The sequence below is a fragment of the Cygnus atratus genome, chromosome 1 (genome assembly GCF_013377495.2).
Source record: "Cygnus atratus isolate AKBS03 ecotype Queensland, Australia chromosome 1, CAtr_DNAZoo_HiC_assembly, whole genome shotgun sequence".
Taxonomy (NCBI): Eukaryota; Metazoa; Chordata; class Aves; order Anseriformes; family Anatidae; genus Cygnus; species Cygnus atratus.
Window position 1 is genome coordinate 190,981,313 of NC_066362.1, and position 18,831 is coordinate 191,000,143.

General features: G+C 42.6%; 1 protein-coding gene across 1 annotated transcript in view; it reads left to right on the plus strand.

The window, feature by feature from the left end:
- The first annotated feature begins 5,897 nt into the window (after positions 1 to 5,897).
- The window catches only part of RDX (radixin), a 41,132-nt gene continuing 28,198 nt past the window's right edge, over positions 5,898 to 18,831 (plus strand). Inside the window, exons 1-2 of the mRNA XM_035542778.2 lie at positions 5,898 to 6,133; positions 14,099 to 14,170. Coding sequence (XP_035398671.1) covers positions 14,159 to 14,170 — 12 coding nt within the window. The 5' untranslated portion in view covers positions 5,898 to 6,133; positions 14,099 to 14,158. The remainder of the gene's footprint in view (positions 6,134 to 14,098; positions 14,171 to 18,831) is intronic.

Genomic DNA, 18,831 nt, shown 5'->3' on the forward strand with positions numbered 1-18,831 from the left:
AAAAAGAGCAGCTTTTAAAAGTATGAGAAGCCTTCTCTTTCCTTCCTTTTGGTTCTCTTTGCTGAACTTTACTCAAGGGTGATTTGTCCTGATAACATTAAATTGGAACATGATACCTGCTGCAAGAGCACATGCCATCTTAAGGCCAAATCACCTTACAGACTCCAAATTGCATCCTTGTAGGTGTCCTAATGATAGAGCCTGGAGATTAACCTGGCTTCTGCAAATGAAGAACCTTGATACACGCCTCACTTGCTGTGCTAGGGAGGTGAAAAAAAAATGAATCTGCAGGGACACTCACTTCAGCAGTAGAGTTGTAGCTGGCTTTAATGACACATGCTTTTGCTAGCACCAGCTCAGCCTTTTTGTTCTTAAATTCCTTCAGAAGCCCAGAATGTCTGCTGGCTTGCTACTCTGTACAAGCAGATTAACTCTGAAATAAGCCACTGATTTCAAGGGAGGCATAGTGGTAAAATAAGAAAGGAATTGTATTTGCTGGCTACTTTACATCAAATTCATGGTGTGATTTTTTTTTTATTCTATTGCCTTTTTTTTTTCAGTGGAAGTTCACGATTAAGGGCTACATATAATTTAGCTGAAAACAACGTCAGCAAAAATTGCCATCTGTTTTCTTTTAGCTAGAACATTTTCTTAATAAGAGTGGGCTGGGGAGACTTTTGTGGAATATCCCCTTTGAAGAGGTGATGGGGTGTCTCCTTTGGTTCTGCAGGCATTTTTTCATCATTTGTGATGCTACTGGCATCCCATATGTAGAAAACACAAAACTGAACAGCTTTCTCTTTTCTTTTCCAAATATATGTAAGCATTCCAGGAAACTTCCCTTTTAGAAAATGAGTCCTAGCCACTCTATTTGGACAGGATTGAGGGGAAAGGTGGACTTCCATTTTGAGGTTTTGACATGTCATTTTGGCAGGGCAAGGAGATGACACAGTGTCGAGATTGTGTTTTGGCTGAAAACTTGTAACTCTCACAGCCTTGATTATTTTTGCCTCTTAATAAGGAAGCAAGTAAATGCAGTAAAATTAGAAGGGTGGAGGCCCTAAAAATACTTCAGGGACTGATTCCTAGTAAAAACCTCTATATTTTAATATGATTTTGTTTGTTCACTAAGTTGTATGGCTGTATCTCAGAACAGCTTACATGCGCCTTGGTGGGTGGGTGGGTGTGGGGGGTGGAAATCAAAATCATTTGCTTTTACTTTAACAGTTGTATGTTTATTTTTTTTTAAGCTTTCAAATGCTTGCATCCAGTTCCTTGGTAATCACGTTCCCTTTTTTCACCCACAGGATTAGTTCCAAGAAAAAAAAATTGTTGTCTGCACTGGTGCCTTTAACTCTGCCTATTACTTTACCGCCTCTTTTATTTCATAATAAATACTCAACGTTATTTTGCTGAAATTAATATCTCCAGGATTATCAATGGCTTTCATTTCCACTGCTAAGACCTAGCCACAGCCATATGATAGCTAAAATAAACACTGTCACTAAAAAAACAACGCTGTCACTGCAGAACAACTTGTACTTGTCATAATAATTACAACTATGAATGAGATAAAAACATTAAGTGGCCAGAAGCAGAACTGCAGCTAAGTGTCAGCTGTTAGATGACAACCTCATGTATCAGTGAAGGCACGTCTGGGTGACGTGACACAAGAGCAGTGACATACACAGATTTGTCCCAGCTGGAATACAAGAAATCAGACAGCTTGCCCCAGCCGTAGCTGCAAAGCAGTTTAATTTGTTAAATTCCCTTTGGGCAGTTACCAACTATTATAAAAAAAAATCATAAAATAATAATGGTGGCTGAGATAATAGATGAAAAATAACGACTGGATAATCTATATTTTGTGTGCAAAAATTAAATTATTTGCAAATTCTTACCACAGAGATACAAGTACTGATTCACTTAAAATGAATTAAGATCTGTATTTGACACTGTTAAATGAACATACCTCAAAAGTGATTTCACTATTTTCAGTCTTGAGCAGAAAAGGTATTACAATTTGGCCCTGAGATGGGCTGACACCACTGTGGTACCTTTGCTGCAGCACCAGAGGCTAAATACCTAAGAGAAAAACAAAGATGTGCCATTGGAGGAGGTCATCATATGCGAGAGATGTTTGGTAGCAAAGCTTTTGGGCTACTCAGACACACCAGTGGGAGACCCACAGCCCTAACCACGTGGCTGCTTGTGGTGGGAGCAGTCATCACGAGAAGCACTGTTTTCCTGAAGTCTCACTGGCAGGAACTCACTGGGCGGCAGAACAAATCATCTGCAAACAACCCTGCAGATTTTCAATGGTAAAGGTGGCCACTGGCCAGCCAGGTTTCAGTCTGAATGTTAAAGGTTAAGCCTTTCAGCTAGGTTATTAAAACAAAAGGGAGAGCCGTTGGACACCAAACCAGCTGCCAGCACAGCAGTTCGGTAGCAGATTATCCTGATTTTTTTTTTCCAGATGTTTTGACCAGGCTTTGGTGTCCTGGTATTTGTGTGTCCCTGTTTTCTGTGTGTCCCTGATGAGGAGGGAGAATCCCTCTTCCTCGTAGCACACGGAGGCTGTCCTCCCTCATCACAACACTTGTACAGGGGAATCTCCAGAACTGGACTCCTCGACATCTTCCTGGAGCTGAGGCAATCGGCAATAAATGTTTGTGGAGCTGCTGCAAATCACAGAATCGAGGTGTTGAAGGACACCTAAGCGTGCTCCACACAGCTACAGTATTTCAGAAAGGAAAAGGACAAATCCTTCCCAGAACCATACCACATTTTGCCTTTTGAACTTGATCAAAGCTCAGACTATATAAATACACTCAAGTAAAGGCAACTTGGATTGTTCAGTGTTGTTACTGGAATCTTTGTGTTTTTATTGAAACTTCATATTTTAACAACACACAGAAAATAGTTTTTGGAATTAGATAAGTTTAATTTTAAATGACAAATTTAACAACAGACACAAAACCTATTACTTCAGCCATTTACTGTAATTTCACCAAATATTTAAAATATCTGTGAACTGGATTCGTCTAATGACTGCAAAATTCTTTCAATTCCATTTTTTTTTCTAGCAGAGACTTAAAAAGGCAACACTTGTTGGAAAAAGAAACGTGATTAATGTCCATTAAGGGAACATATCCTGTTATATTTATTCAAATATTAACAAAAGAATAAACAATTCCGTTTTAGACCGCACAATTAGTAACAGTTAAACTACCCTGCAATAATTCTTGATGCTGTAAGGTCTCTTGATGCTGTAAGGATGCCTCTGTAAACATATTAATAGATGAATATGTGTGTATTGAGTCACATGCATAAATATGCCCAGAAAGAGCAGCTGGGTTCCAGACTTGCAGGCTACGTCCACGTATAACTTCTCATGTCAGTGGCATGGTATGGGCAGAACTACACTTCTATCTGAGCTGACAGCATAACTCTTGATTGGATTACAGGATAAAATAAAGGTGTATTGCATAACGTTTAACATGCCAAAACAATTTGGAAATTTCTCTGTGTTTTTCTGGTGTTTTTTTGTTTGTTTGTTTGTTTGTTTTAGTTCTCCTTTCCACAACACCTTGTCCAGTAAATGCCCTTCGGATTGCACGATTAGCTTTAATAAAGGTAAATTCTAACACACTGACTAATGCTCTCCGTCACGGCTCAGAAATCTTTACTGTCACAATCGATTCTAGGATTAATTCCTCAGATGGGGCAGTGGAAGTTTAAAATCTGTTTTTTAATGAAGAGCTGTATGTTGGCATTACTGCTGGAACACAAACTTTTATATCTTGCAGTTACAGTATTCTTATCATTAACTTTATCTTTATAACCTACCTCTTCAATAACTGTGCAATTTAAGTTGATATGGATATCTGAAAGCTCTCTTTATTGCCTGTAATTCTTTCTGTAGTTTCAGTTTCATGGCTAAAATGAGTATGATCACTAACTACACTTTTCTTTTTACTGCCCTGCTTTATCAGGCACACTGCAAGCTTACACCTTGTTAAGGAAGCAAGGCAAGAATAAAACCACATTATACTGTTGACAAGGTAGATAAGAATGTTATTTACCTTGACTTTTTTTTTGGGACTAATATTCTTCAATCACCGCTATAAGAGATAAAGCATATCTTAAGACGATAACGCGCACATTGAAAGGCACTTTCTTTACACCTGCTATCAGCACGAAACCATGTCCTAGTGCAATAATGAACCTGAGCCAGTTCATGATGGACTCTGTCAGAGGAAGGATCAGCCTCTAATTCAGTCAACTAAAGTGAAGACGTTTTATCTGTACACTACACTGATTCATAGACAATTTCTGGTCTGAATCAAAGCTCCTACCCTTAGGTCATTGAATAGAATAAGGTCTTGTTTTCCACGGAAGAGCTTTTCTTGATTCCCCTTGGATCTTGCTCTGACATGCAGAAAAAGACCATCTGAATGGGGAAGAGTATGTTGCATACTGATGATGGTCACTGGAACCATGCATCTGCAGAGGCTACAAGACACTTGAGAAGTTTAATGTGCTCCATAACATTCTGTTTCAAGCAACAACAACAGAGAGTAGGTGAAATTAGCCACTGTCACTTTTTCATTGGAACAGAAAAGCAAAAACAAAGCTGGAATTGAAATTTTAGCCCATGGGAAGAAATTGAATCTATCTTTAATAGACCGAGATATTTGGGTTCTGTCCTGATGGCTGCGAGAGAAATAAATGCCTATTTGACATTTACAATAAAATACATAAAATAATCACAGATTAAATTCATTAAACGCTTCTAGAAGAAGCAATTATACTCAGTCTTATCTAGTTCAATTTAATTTCATCATAGATTGCATTATGCAGTCATCTAGTTTATGGGAATGTTCTTTAGATTTTGTCCAAACAAATGCAAAAAGATTTAGTCAGTGTGGCTCCCACACATTCACGGGGATATTACTCCTTGTGGCTTGCCAGGCTGCTCTCCTCTTCTTCCCCAGCTTCCCACCTCCGATTCATCCTAAAACGTTATTACTCTTTCTGAAGCAGCGTTAATTGGCAATTCCTCCCAGTTCTTCCCCCAACCTTTCTTTCTTTATCAGGCAGCCAGAGGGCGAGGTGTATTAATAGCAGCTGCATGACTCAGGGCTGGGAGCTCAAGTGGATCCCTTTGCACCGAGCCTTGCTGTTTGGCCTCCCTGGCTGCACTGCCACCGAGCTCGGGGAGCACCTCCGGTTACTTGCAAATAAAATAAACTGCAAGTCCATGGAGGGGGCTGGGACCGCCTCAACTTTGTCCTTCAGGAGTGGGAGAATCTACTGGGAGAATTTTCTTGTCCTTCCACAAGAAGTTTGTGGAGGGTTTTTTGAAGGGTTTGCGTATGAAAAAATGGAAATGTGAATACGAAAAGCCACGTGTGATCCCAGCACACCTCCTTCTCCCCTTGGAGTGATGGAGCAGCAGCGAGGGTCCCACCGCCCTGTGCCACCATGGACGTGCGAGCTGTTTCGCCTCTTCACATGGGCGAGCCAAGAGTTTTTATTTTTATTTATTTATTTTTTCCCCGGGAGGACGCTCCTCACGCCCCCGAGCACCGCCGGGACACCGAGGGGTTGGCACCACGCCTCCTGCCCGAGGACCTTCGGGGCTACTTCCCCGCCGCCTCAGCGCGGCGGCAGGACACCGCTCCCCGCCGCCCCCTCAGAGCCGCAGCGCCGCCCCCTCACCGCGCCCCGCCAGCCCCGTGCCCCTCCGCCGGCACTGCGGGCAGCGGCTTCGCTACGGGCAGCGGCTCCGCTACGGGCAACGGCTTCGCTGCGCGCAGCGCGCATGCTCGGCGCGGGAAGCGCATGCGCGCTGCTCCTCGAGGAGCAAAACCCGACAGAGGCGGGTAGGCGGGAGGCGGGAGGAGGGGGGGGGGATGTACCCGGCGGCCGCTGCCGCCGCCATATTGCGGAGCTGTCAGCGCCCGCCGCGCTCGGCGCCTCGTCCCCGGCGGCGCCGCCAGCAGCACCGGGGCGGCCCCGCAGCGGCGGGCGGGGGCTGCGGGGGTGGGCAGCGAGCTCCCTGAGCCCTCGGGAGCGGCAGCCGCCGCCAGCGCCTCGCCCCCCGCCGGCCGGGGGAGCGCGGCCCCAGGTGAGGCGAGGCAGGACGGGGCGGGGGCGGCGGCGCTGAGGCGGTCCCGGGCTCCCCTCAGGCGGCGGGGGGCGGCTGAGGGGGGCTCCGTGGGGGTCCCAGGAGCTCGCCCCCGGCCCGGCGGCGCTGCCCGGCCCCGCTGCATTATTCATGTCCCGTCAGTGGCGAGCGGGGAGGGCTGGGGAGGGATTACTTCATAACCGGGGGCTGCGGAGCATCTGTTGCTGGCTATTGTTTTCAACCAGCGGCTGCTTCGCCAGTCCTAGAGGGCCGGCAGAGCTGGCGGCCCTCAATGAGCCTTTGTGCGTGGCTGTGGAGTGGGTTCGTGTTGTGCACGGGTCGGCGTGAGCCTTGCTGGCTGCTCAAAGGCTGGCGCAGTGAAGAGGTTCGGGTTTTAACTCCGTGGGATTCGGTTGTTTTTTGTCGTTTTTTTCTTAATTCGAGCACGGGGAGGTCTCTCTTTGGACACCATGCCAACACAACTGGTCGTGGCAGTCGTGAGGTGCTAAGAAGCTGTCTTTTCCAGTCTGACATCCCAGCAAATTATTTCGTGTTCCTCTGCCTGCTTCAAGCTTTAAAAATGTTGTTTTTTTTTTTTTTTTTTGGGGGGGGGTGGGTTTAGTTTTAGGAGCTATATTTCTGAATTTAAACCCATTCTATCTCGGTGACTGGTTCGGGCCAAGAGTCAGAGGTGTCCCTGCATCTTACCCAGGCCTGTTGCCATTCAGGGCGCTTGTCATTGCGTTGTAACCCACGGCAGTGTTTTGAGGGTGCATTGTCAGCCTGTACGGCACTAGCCGTGCTCGGGTGCCCACAGAAATGCCATGGTTGCCCCGAGCTCTCTCACAGCACCTTGGCACAGCGCTGCCGGGCTCTGTGTGGCGAGGGCAGGCGTGGAGCTGGCACGCAGAAACCTTACGGCAACTGCCACGAGGTGGGTCTGTGATCGGTAAAGATAAGGGAAAAGTAGTGACTCTTTATTGGATTGTGGGACTTGTCTCCATTGATCCATTGATTCAGCATAAGAGGGGCTGTGAGAAAAATAAACTCTAAGTCAATGCAGTGTTCCCAGATAAGAGCCCTCCTGGCAAATGGCAGTTGCAAGGCAGTGGCATATTTCCAAGCTTTGTGCTGAGTGACACAGCTCTTCTATCAGCTCGGGAGGCGAGAGAGCAAAAGTACAGTAAACAACTTTAAAAAACGCACGGAAAAGGACATGGTGTGACATGTCAGGAGCTGTCCAGAGAGTTTTCCGTGAGTGCTGACTGAAAGAAACAGTGTAAAAGTGTCTGTTGGGAGGACAAGAAGAGTTCTTGTTGCTGCCTACTTCTGCCATCGCGATGGAGAGCGTTGCAGGCCTTGAAGATATTCAGAGCTGCCAGAAAAAAAGTTGGTTCACAGGAAATTTGGTAAAGCTGTCGAATGAGAGTATGGCTTTGTCTACAAGGTGCAAGGTTAGGGAGTGAGAAATGTAGAAGGTTGTGATGTTAGAAGGCAGTTCCTGGTAAATAAAGCAGCTAAAGGTACTTAAGGCATTGTTAGGCTAGGTATATGGCCTTTCTTCTTCAGAGATCTTAAATTGCTGCTCAGCTTTTTAAGAAGGGGTACTTTTGTTGGCAGGGATTAAAAGGAAAGTTGTTCAAGGTATTACTTCTTTGTATTGGATGTGTTAAATACATCAAAGCTGTCCTATCGCTTTGTATTGCATTAAAAGTGTGTGGGAGTAGAGGAAAGGGAGGATTTTCAAGTCTGTAAATGTAACCAAAACTTTATACAAACTTGTGAAGAAAGACCTGATTGTCAAAAGATACCGGTACATGAAAGCAGCGCTGAGTGTCTTGCGTGCTTAGCGAGTTTTCTCCAGAGCTGAAGGGACCTGGTAAATAAACCCTTTGCTTTCAGCGTTGAGGGGCTGCATCTGGGGGGTAACTTTGCCAGTAGTCTAATCCTTAGCTATGCTTTGAATTATTTTTTTCTTTGTTTTAGACGTTTATTAATTACTCTCTGAAATACAACTTTCAAGTCGTGTAATACAAGGAGAAACAAATAGCGCGTTGGCCCAACCAGGGAGTTAACATCTTTAGAACAGTTTGATTCAAGAACTCGAGCCAGCTCACGTGGAGTCTGATGCGGATGGCAGGTTCACGTTAGCAGGTTTTCTTTATTTTGTGGAACTGCTGCTAAGAGACTTACCTGCTTTATTCAGAAAACACAATACCTGCTTCTGGAATGGGATATATCCAGGATTTCACTTGTGACAGTTACCTGTCAGTGGTTTCAATAAACTCCTCTGTGGAAATACAACAGAGTACTTGTATTGGTCACATTTTGTAATTTCCATTTTTATGAGATGTATGTGGGAAGAGTGGACGTTGTCGTTGTAGAACTCTTCAAAATGTTATAGTTATTGCAACTAGTGCAGTTGTGACCATTTTAAAATGTGAGGATGAGAGTTTATATTCAGATTAGTATGTAAGTTACACAGCACATCTGTCACGGACTGGTAAAACTGCAAGCACTGCATAAATATTCCTTGGCTGGGCTGTGATCCTTTCTGTTTGACTGCGGTGTTGCCAACTGCCGAGTTCCCATTTGTGCTTTTGAAGTTACCGGGATCTCCCGTTTGGAAGAAACGATTGCCTCTTCAAAATATATTTAGCTATAAATACATTTAAGGCGTAACAATTGTACTGGTTATATAGGAATTATCTTTCAGAGGCACAGCAAGCCTGTCTCTAGTATTTTGGGGGGAGGATTGGGAGGAAATGGTGTCCTTAGGAAGGTGTAGGTACAGTACTCAAAATGGTGGTATAGAAAACTCTGTGATAACCAGCTCTGGTCACATCTTTGTTTTATTGTTATAGAACTTTGCTAGTTCTCTCCTTTTTTGTGAGAAGGCTTGCTTTGCCTTCCCCCGTGGTTTGCCTACCTCTGAGACAGTTGTGTAGCTCGCATATCCTCAGCTGTCTGAAAAAGATGTATGCGGAGGTAGAGCCTGTGGTGAATTAACTTCTTTATTGGACTTCTGCAAGTGTGTCATTAGGGAGCTGTTAGGTTTAGTGGAAAAGATGATTGCCCAGCAGGTACTCACAGGCTGCTTTGGAGTAAAATCTTTTGGTAGAAAGCTGAGACCAGTTAGTCAGGTACAGTGGCCTGTGCGCTTCCTGCTGCTGCCTCTAAAGCTATTAGGCACCTCAAAAATTGGAACGGTACAAGACTGAAAAGAAAAAGTATATTTAGTTTTAAGAAGTTCCTTCTTTTGATGCAGCTCAGGGTATGCTTGCAGCCCAGAAAGCCAACCGTACCCTGGGCTGCACCAAAAGCAGCAAGGCCAGCAGGGCGAGGAGGGGATTCTCCCTCTCTGCTCTGCCCTTGTGAGACCCCACCTGGAGTCCTGCGTTCAGCTCTAGGGCCCCCAGCACAAGAAGGACATGGACCTGTTAGAGCAGATCCAAAGGAGGGCCATGGGCATGATCAAGGGGCTGGAGCAGCTCTCCTGTGAAGAAAGGCTGAGGGAGTTGGGGTTGTTCAGCCTGGAGAAGAGAAGGCTCCGGGGAGACCTTACAGTGGCCTGCCAGTACCTAAAGGGGGCTACAGGAAAGCTGGGAAGGGACTCTTTGTCAGGGGGTGCAGTGACAGGAAAAGGGGGAACGGCTTTAAAAGAGAGAGGAGGTTTAGACTAGAAATTAGGAAGAAATTCTTCCCTCAGAGGGTGGTGAGACCCTGGCACAGGTTGCCCAGAGAAGCTGTGGATGCCCCATCCCTGGAGGTGCTCAAGGCCAGGCTGGATGGGGCTTTGGGCAACCTGCTCTGGTGGGAGGTGTCCCTGCCCATGGCAGGGGGTTGGAATTAGAAGATCCTCAAGGTCCCTTCCAACCCAAACCATTCTGTGATGCCTGTAAAGAAGGAAGTTATTGGCGTTGCTGTGGCCGAAGCTGTGTGGTTCCTGCCATCTGCGTGCAGGAAAGCAGAGGGTGAGCCTCTTCATAGAGCTGGGGAAGCACGCTGAGGGAAGGTCCTAAGCTGTCATGTAGGGACCCTGCTGCTTTTGAGGGTTGGGTTCTGCTGTCCGGGTGCCATGCTCGAGTCATCTTCCTCACCTGACCTCAGACCCACGGCTGTGTGCATGAATGTTTCTTTTGAAAACAGCTGCTGCATAAATTATATGACAGAATTTTGGCATCGAGCGCTTCATGCACCATCATTTTCTGCATAAAGCTTCCTTTGTCGTCTTCCAACAATTGCTTTATTTGTTGCCTTTTGTGGCATAACTGGAAACATGGATGATAATGATTTAAAAATCTTAACTGCCTTGTAGTGAAAGGAGTTGAAATTGCAATTCTTCGCTTTAAGAGAATTTTTGAAGTTCTGGGTGGATCTTTTTGGTTTGGTTTGGGATGTGGAGCCAGCTGACATTTTGGTGGTTTGGTCCAGCTTCCTAGCATCTGCCACGAAGGTTTCAAGGACTGGAGCGCTGTAGCAGCAGGAACTCAGCGGAGTCACGACCCTGCTTAGTCCTCTTGGCTCGGAAGAGGCACCTTTGGGACTCGCAGTGCGCCCGCGGCAGCCGCGGTGTGCGGGAGGTCACAGGCTGGCGTCAGAACGTGGGAGCCGATACGGGATATCGTTCCCTGTCCTGTTGGATGTGCTCTTCTGTTCGCAGCGTCGTTTGACATGGGCATTAAGATAAAACTATAAGTAATTAACTGTGTCAAAGCTAAAAACTGAGTAAAACTGAACTTATTGCATCCACCAAGTGTAAAGTTACTGGGCACACGAGTGGCTCCCCTTCCAGTAACAGCAGTGTAGACGCACGCTATTTTCCCTGGCAGCGAGTTTTTGGTTTCTTTTGGACAAATGTTTTTGTGTTTGCTGTGTTATAATGCTAGCTGGTGTCAGTGCTCAGGAAAGATAGTGTTATTTTTTTTATTTGCTTCTTGGTTTCAGTTCTTGCACAGTTCTGAGATTTGCGAAGCTCTTGATTTTTCTGTAGCGATCACCCTTTGTTGCAGTGCTTTTGTGTGAGCATACTGAACTGAAATTGTGTAACACTTTGAGTGTGAAAGCATGTAGACACAGGCTGTTTTTCCTTTATGTGCAGATTATTTCCATCTTACAAATGTAACTTTTAAACTAACATTGGTGTAACAGTGTGTTTTTTTCTTGTAATATACCACATGGTTTTCATCATCTGAAATAGAAACAACCTTCAGCCTAGTTGAGTAAATTTATGAAATATTTTCCTTTTAAATAAATTAAATGACAGACTTTAAGTTACTGCAGCACACTTCAAAAATGTCTTTTATATTATTTGTTTTCCATAGATTTTTTTCTTCTGTTGTTTACTTATTGTGGTCACTTACCAGGCCCCTGAGATCTGTGGGGCTGCCAGGGGCACAGTTCATCTCTGTTGGGTTTTGGACAAGATAACTTGGTTTCATTGCACGTGAGCGATGTGTTAATTCTGTGAACTCAGTTAAATTATTTGTCTCCTATTTGGGATTTGATAACTTTGTTTTATTTTATAGGATAGTTTTTTGTAGTGATGTTTCTGATTTAAAAAAAAATACCTTAAGGGTTTTAGAGTATGTTTTCAGATAACTTAGAGTTGGTTGTTTGATAGGAGTTTAACGAAATGTTTAGGTAAAACCGATCCCCCCAAATTAGGATACATTTGTGGGAGAACTTGCAAGGACAGAACATGGGAGGGTTTGATGCAGTCCCTTCAGAAAGTGCTGGATACAGTGTCTTTTAGGAAGCCCTGAGCCAGGAGCCAGCTGGGCGCCCCGGACTCAGCCTTGAGCCATCTGCTCCCATTTGTTTCCCAGCGGCTGCTCTGAGGCAGTATCGGTCGTCTCCCCGTGCCTCCTCTTGTCAATGCAAATGTTACTACAGGCACATAAAAGCAGTTGTGCTACTTCCTACTCCTTTTAGCACTGCTGAGTTGGCACGCTTCTAAAATGGTGGATGGGAATCTAGTTTAGCCTTTACATCGCTAGTTAACTGAGCTTAACTCCAGGGCTTCTGCCTGCCTTCAGTGTTATGGGCAACGAGCCTCTGCTGGCAACCAGGTGGGCACGGGGATTGCTCCAGCTCAGGGCCCTGCTTACAGGTAGCAGGAGTCAGAGCCAAGCCTGTTCTGCTTTTTATTGCTCCTGGGTTTCTCTGAGCTAGAGAACGGAAGGAGAGGAGGCAGCAATGTCTTCTGTGAAGTGAACATGTGCCATGGAATCGTATCAAAGGACGGTGTTGTAAGGTCCCGGGAAGCCTGGTAGAAACATCATTTGTCTCATCCTTTTTCCCCCCTGAAGGTTTTTTTGGGTAAAAATAATAATTAAAAAAAAAAGTGGGATTATTGAAAAGCGTGTTCATATTTTACGCATTCTATCAGACTATATATTGAAATGGTAAAACAGACTTACTGATACTGTCTAATACTTCAGAATATCTCCTGAAATTCAAAACCGAAGTAAAAAATTAAAAATTCAAACGCAAAGCAAAAAAAAAATTCTACTGCAATGTAATTGTCTTTATGGTGGGCAAACTATAATGTATTATACCTTTATAGTTGTGTTATGTTAATTATGCCATAGTGAATATACCTTAAAGATACGGTTTTAATTTCAAGCTGATTTTTGATTAAACAAAACTTGTTCCGTATCTGCACTATAATGTTGGGTCTCTTCCTGTAATGTTTAGTCATTCATTTTTCTTTACCAGCCAACAATATTGATGCTTTTAAAATTATTTTCAACTTTTATCTCTTTCTTCCAGTCCCTCTTTTCAAAGGGTCTCTACAGAGTAGAAAAAGAAAAAAGGAAGTGTACCTTAGCTTGCTGAGCAAATGTTTGTTGATATTTACAGTATTTTTTGCCAAGAAGCAAAGAAAAAAGAACTTTTCTAAATATATGTAACAATACTCAATACTTTTTTTGATGAATAAGAAATCATTGATACAGAAGCTTGCTTTTGATAAATAAATTGCTTTAAACATTTTGATTTTTGCCCCTATACTTTTTTTTTTCCTCAAGCACTTGTGAAAATTTTCTGTCTGATGTAGTCATGGAATTATAATACTGAAATCTCAGATGACATTCACACCAAGATAAATACTACTCGGAGTAATTACAGTTATATTATTTTGGAGGCAGTGCCACCTTTGGTACTCTGCAGACCAGCAGCAGGACTGATTCATAGATTCCCATTACTTTGAAAGTGTGCGAGAAGGTGACTGGCTCCTTTTGCTTTCTGAGTTGATGTGAATTGAGTCAAGGCAGGATGCAACCTACCAATGAAATTACAAGCTTTTTTTTTTTTTTCAAGGCATGAAGACTGTTTTGAACTTGCAGAAGATGACAGTAATTAATTTCATTACCACATAGACATAACTTAGAGCCTTTCTGCTTAAAAAATAAGCAGTGCAGATTTTTTCCCTTATTTACTGTAATGGTCTGGCAACTGGAATTTCTCTTCATTAGGGAAAAATGAGTTCATGACTTGTTCCCCGAGACAAATGGATGCTTTTATGGACACGAAATACAGTCTGATGCTTTAAAAATGTTCGTTTTTTTTCTTTGTTAGCATTAACAGATTAAATTGCAGCTTTGGAGTTCCTTGTTCAAATTTTACTTCTCAAATAATGTTACAAGCTTTCAATACTGGAAGATGTCTAATATCAAAGTTTTTAAAAGAATTTGGTTGGGGATCTGCGTCTCTTTTTTCTAACGCTAGTGGATTAGTGTTCTGTAAAAGCTGGGAAGGAGGTTACTTTTTAGACATCTGTTGATTCTTTCTGGTAGTGGGTAATTTAGTTGTTTTTTTAATCGATGTTATCTCCTGAAATTTGCATTTTGTACATGTAGAGCTCTTGTTTATCTGTGTTGGAATTTGTACTATTTGCTGTGATGTACATGAACTCTGTTATGATTAATTTAAAAACGAGCCTTTTGCATTTGTTTTTGACAGAAAGGGACAAAGAGATTGTAGAAGACTTAACTGGACAAGAGACTAAAGAAAACCAGCAAAATGCCGAAACCAGTAAGTAGCTCTTTCCTTACTCTCTAAAATGTAATGGGATTTTCAGTTTTTAGAGTGGTTATCTTAAAACAGCTCTAGTTACTTTGGCTCTGCCCTTATTAGGTTTCATAAGATCTGGTAAGGTACAGTCGGAGTTCAGGTAGTTTAATACCAACCTGTGGAAAAACAGCTCAAGAAATCTCAGTGGGAGGAGCTGTGTGCAGCACGGCTGTGTGTGTACACTTGGAGAGGGGGCAGAGCTCAAGCTGCAGTGAACTTAGGGCCCGTTTGGCTGGCAGGAGGAACAACTTTTCAGGAATTGGTGACTTTGAGATGAGGTGGTGTGCAGTGGGTGGTGGAGGCCTGACTCAGCATCTGTTAGAATCAGTGAAAGGGTTTGTTGTAGGATTTGTCAGGGAAAGGCAGAACACATGAAGTGTCGGTGATAGCAACAGGACCATTAGGTGATATTTTTTACTGTGATCGGGGGTATAACTTGGAAGGTAAGTGTGGAAGGAAGGACACGAGCAATATTTGTGGTCTCCTATTATCTCATTTCAGCTAAAATAAGGGCTCATCCACTTTCTGTAGAAGAAAAAAGAAATCTCAGATTTTTGTTTCCATACTGGTTCTGGAATTCTTTAAGGATATAACTGTACAGCAGCTTGATCTTTTGTTATTGATGGAACGTTGGATGCTTGCGTTTTTGTCTGCCATGTGTTAAACGATTTTTGGTTGTCTTTTCCACTTAGATCTAGTGAGCAAAGTATGCAGAAAGGGAACTGAATTGTCAGAGGAGATTATTTCTATTCTTCTTAATTGGTTTATGTAACAGCCTGCAGGCTTCCTTTGTTTACTGTTGTTTCATCGAGATCAGGAACGGGACAAAATGTTGTCTACTACTGAACATAAGTCTGTGTGCACATATATATTTGCGGATGTATAAAATTTTTGCTATTAATTAGAAATTACAGTAGTTGGTATTGCACTCCGGTGTTTTGAATCAGTACAGCTCAATGAGTAACGTGAGCATGGGACTATCCAAAGGCTGCAAGTTCTGCTTGGAGCTTCAGAGCTCCTGGCAGCCTGGCCATAGTGTTTTTTTTCTGTAATTTTTCTTACCCCACATGTGACCCTCCCCCCACGTGATTTGGGACAATATTTTAGTGCTGTATGAAATTAGAATGAGTAATCTGTAGCCAATTACTCATTTGTAGTATGAGTAATTAGTTTAAAACCATTCCCACTTGTGCTGTCACTTCACCTCCTGACGAAGAGTCCCTGTAAGGCTGCTGTAAGGTCTCCCCGGAGCCTTCTCTTCTCAGGGCTGAACAACCCCAACTCTCTCAGCCTGTCTTCCTAGGAGAAGTGCTCCAGCCTTGTGGTCCTCCTTTGGACTTGCTCCAACAGATCCACGTCCTTCTTGTGCTGGGGGCCCCAGAGCTGAACTCAGGGCTCCAGGTGGAGTCTCACAAGAGCAGAGCCGGGGGTGGGGGAGAATCCCCTCCTCGCCCTGCTGGCCTCGCTGCTTTTGATGCAGCCCAGGATAAGGTTCACTCATGTCGAGCTTCTCATCAGCCAACACCCCCAAGTCATTCTCCTCAGGGCTGCTCTCAATCCATTCTCCTCCTGGCCTGTATTTGTGCTTGGGATTGCCCTAGCCCAGATGCAGGACCTTACAATTGATCAGTAGGAAAAAAAAAAAAAAAAGCTTAGCCTGTGTGAGGTTACCTCTATTTAAATTCTGGGATCAAAATCATGAAACTTAGGCAGGCAGTGTTCCCACTGCTTTAGGGACCTGAGACAATTATAGAAAATGTAGTTTTAGGATGGTTCAGAGTGAAGAATTCTCCTTAGAGTTGAGATTGCAGAAGTGTTAAAAGGGCTCACAGTCCACCCTAGGAATGGAAATTAGCTACTAGATCTTAGAAAGGAAGCTGGAGTCATGCCAAAAGTGAGAGAATATATATACATTCTTTTCTGAAGGGCTTTATATAAGAGTTTTATGTGTTGGGCTTTTCCTACTGATGATGTGAGATCTCAGAAGAAAACCAAGTGAAAGGATCCATGAAGTGAAATTAAACTGATTACTGATCAGGAAAAATGTCAAAGGGATTTTTCTCCTGTAAACGTCAGGTTGCTGTAGTTATCATTTGTAATCGGTGAATGCAGTAGTAGTGCACGTGCCACAGATTAAGTGAATTTACCTGTAAAACTCAAACCTCGGGTTTTGTTCTGGTAGCTTCTTAAATGATAAACTGCTTTGAAGCTTTTCCTTTTTTTTCCCCCTTCCTTTTTTGGGGACCCTAATAACCTAGTCATAGGTCATGGTCAATAGATCTGCCACTGTTCTTTGAAGACCCTTGCTTGGGTTCTGCCAGGGCTCCATAGCACTGGGCCATAGAAGTTTTCTCGCTCTGGACGTTGATTTCAGCTCTTACCAGTTTTTTAAAGAAAATATAGCTCAGAAACTACCTTGTGCTTCAACTCCTTGTTCTTCATCTTTGACAGCTGTGCAATAAAGCTGTCAGTGTTCTGTAGCTTTATTTTTAGATGTCTTTTAACCTGAAAACTAATGAAAGAATTGTGAATAAGCTGTTGTACAGAACTGAGAAAAAACAGTTAACATAATTGGAAAGAATTTTAATGGTGTTATTTTGTAGCTCATCTTCTGTGTATTACTTTGACCTGGTCAGATATTTCCTTTTTCCCAGGTCCTGCTGTAATGATAGTTGTCAGAAAATCCGATGTTTGTGTAAATAAGTGAATCTGTGCATACAAGTAAACACTCTCTACAGCTTGGACTGAATTTCATTTTGATGTTGTATGTAACAAATAATGAAGTTAAAGATGAGTTTAAATCACTAAACACTTAATCACAGGAAAATCAATGGAATAGATTCTTTTTTGCTTTCATGTTGAAAGTTTATGCAATATACCAATCAAAATTAAGTAAATGAGGACCAGTAAAGCATCTTAGCATAGCTGAATTTTAAAGCATTTTTTTCAAATTTCCTGGAAGTTAAGCCTCTGTCTGAAATAAGGTTTGTGCCGCTGTGAATGATCTTAGATGTGGTAGTAAAAGGTCCTTGTTTTTATGTGAGTGTTTGGGATTTTCTCTGAGGCTACTGGGTTAAATAGCATGAGTGAAAAAGGGTGTTTTGAAAAGGGTTAAAGTGATTTTAATGCATTGTCCTGAGATATTAAGGTAATGTGTCTGAAAAATACCTACTATTAAACATTTTCTTGTTCTATTGCTTCAGTAGAAAAATCTATTTACTTTGTATTTGGAACAAAGTAGCTCTGTTCTTCTCATGCAGCTCCCTTAGCGTCTCCTCTACTTTCAAAATAAAATAATTTTGAGACTTCTGTGTTCTCAGTTCTGTCAGGGCGAAATTAAGTTGCAATTAGTTTTTGTTCTGATCTTTATGTAAAAAAAAAAAATGCTGACTTCTGCTGTTTAATTAGGTCGTCTTTGCTGTAATCAAAATTGGAGCTGCTACTAGGTAGGGCTACTTGCAATGTGTGTAGTTCTTTGCTTAGAGAAGAATAGAGTATTTGTTGGATCTTAACTTATTTTCGATAGTTCCTACCTAAAAGAACAGATACAAAATGTTTCTTCGCTGTGTGCTATTCTCCCAGATCTTCACCAAAAATAGAAACCTGGAGACTAAAATTAGGCATCATTAGTTGCATAACTGTTAATCATTTCATAGGCTAAGAAGATTAGGTGTAATTGACTGAAATTTTACTTGCATTTATGGGGTGTAAGAGGAGTTAAAATTATCGGCTGTTTTGCTGATAGTTTGCAGCATTTCTCTGCAAGACTGCAAGGCACGAAAGAGAAAGCATTATGCTATGTAGTAACGGGGCTAAATGTCAACGCTACTAAGCTTAAAAGCAAAGCTTTTTTTTGGACTACTTTGGCATTTTATGGCGTCGTGTATCCCGAAAGGGTAGCTGTCAGATTGTGGAATTATATGGGTGTTTAAAATTCAAATTAATATTTACAAGATGAAGTTAATTTCTGTGAAGTGGCGGGGTTGAAATGCTGTGTATTATAAATTCAGTTTTCATCAGAATGTTACTGTTTTGCAGGACAATGTTTGAGTTATGGTTTGAATAAATGGTGTATCGCTGCAGCATAAATAGACAACTGAAATCAGTTTGGAGAACTGTTTTTTTTTGTCTTTGAGTATTATCAAACTCTGTGGGCTGTTTTTCTGTAGCCTCTTCTGTTCCTAATGCTGTTTAATCCTCGCCGGTTTACCTTATCTTGTTCTTTGATTGTTCTCTTTGTATGTCTGCTTTGAGGTTGATGTGCAGAGTGTGCTGGGTGTACTTGTGTGATGTGTAAAGCTGTGGGAGCAACATGCTGCTCCTCCGCTAACACAAATAATATAACATAAAGAGGGTAATAATCAGCTGGTTACTGTGAAAAACCCTCTTTTGCTACGTGCAATTTGATTACAGGTAAGAATTAGGCTGATTTCTCTGACTTTTGCACGTGACCAACTCATTGTACTCATTAAAACAGAGCAAAAACACAGAAAACCCTTTCCATGTAATTTTAAATATATTTACCTACTAAATATCGGTACCCACTCAGTTTTGGGCTTCTTGATGAAAGCTCAAGTGCCATGGCTAATCTCAGCAAACAACAGCTGAAGGACATTAATAGG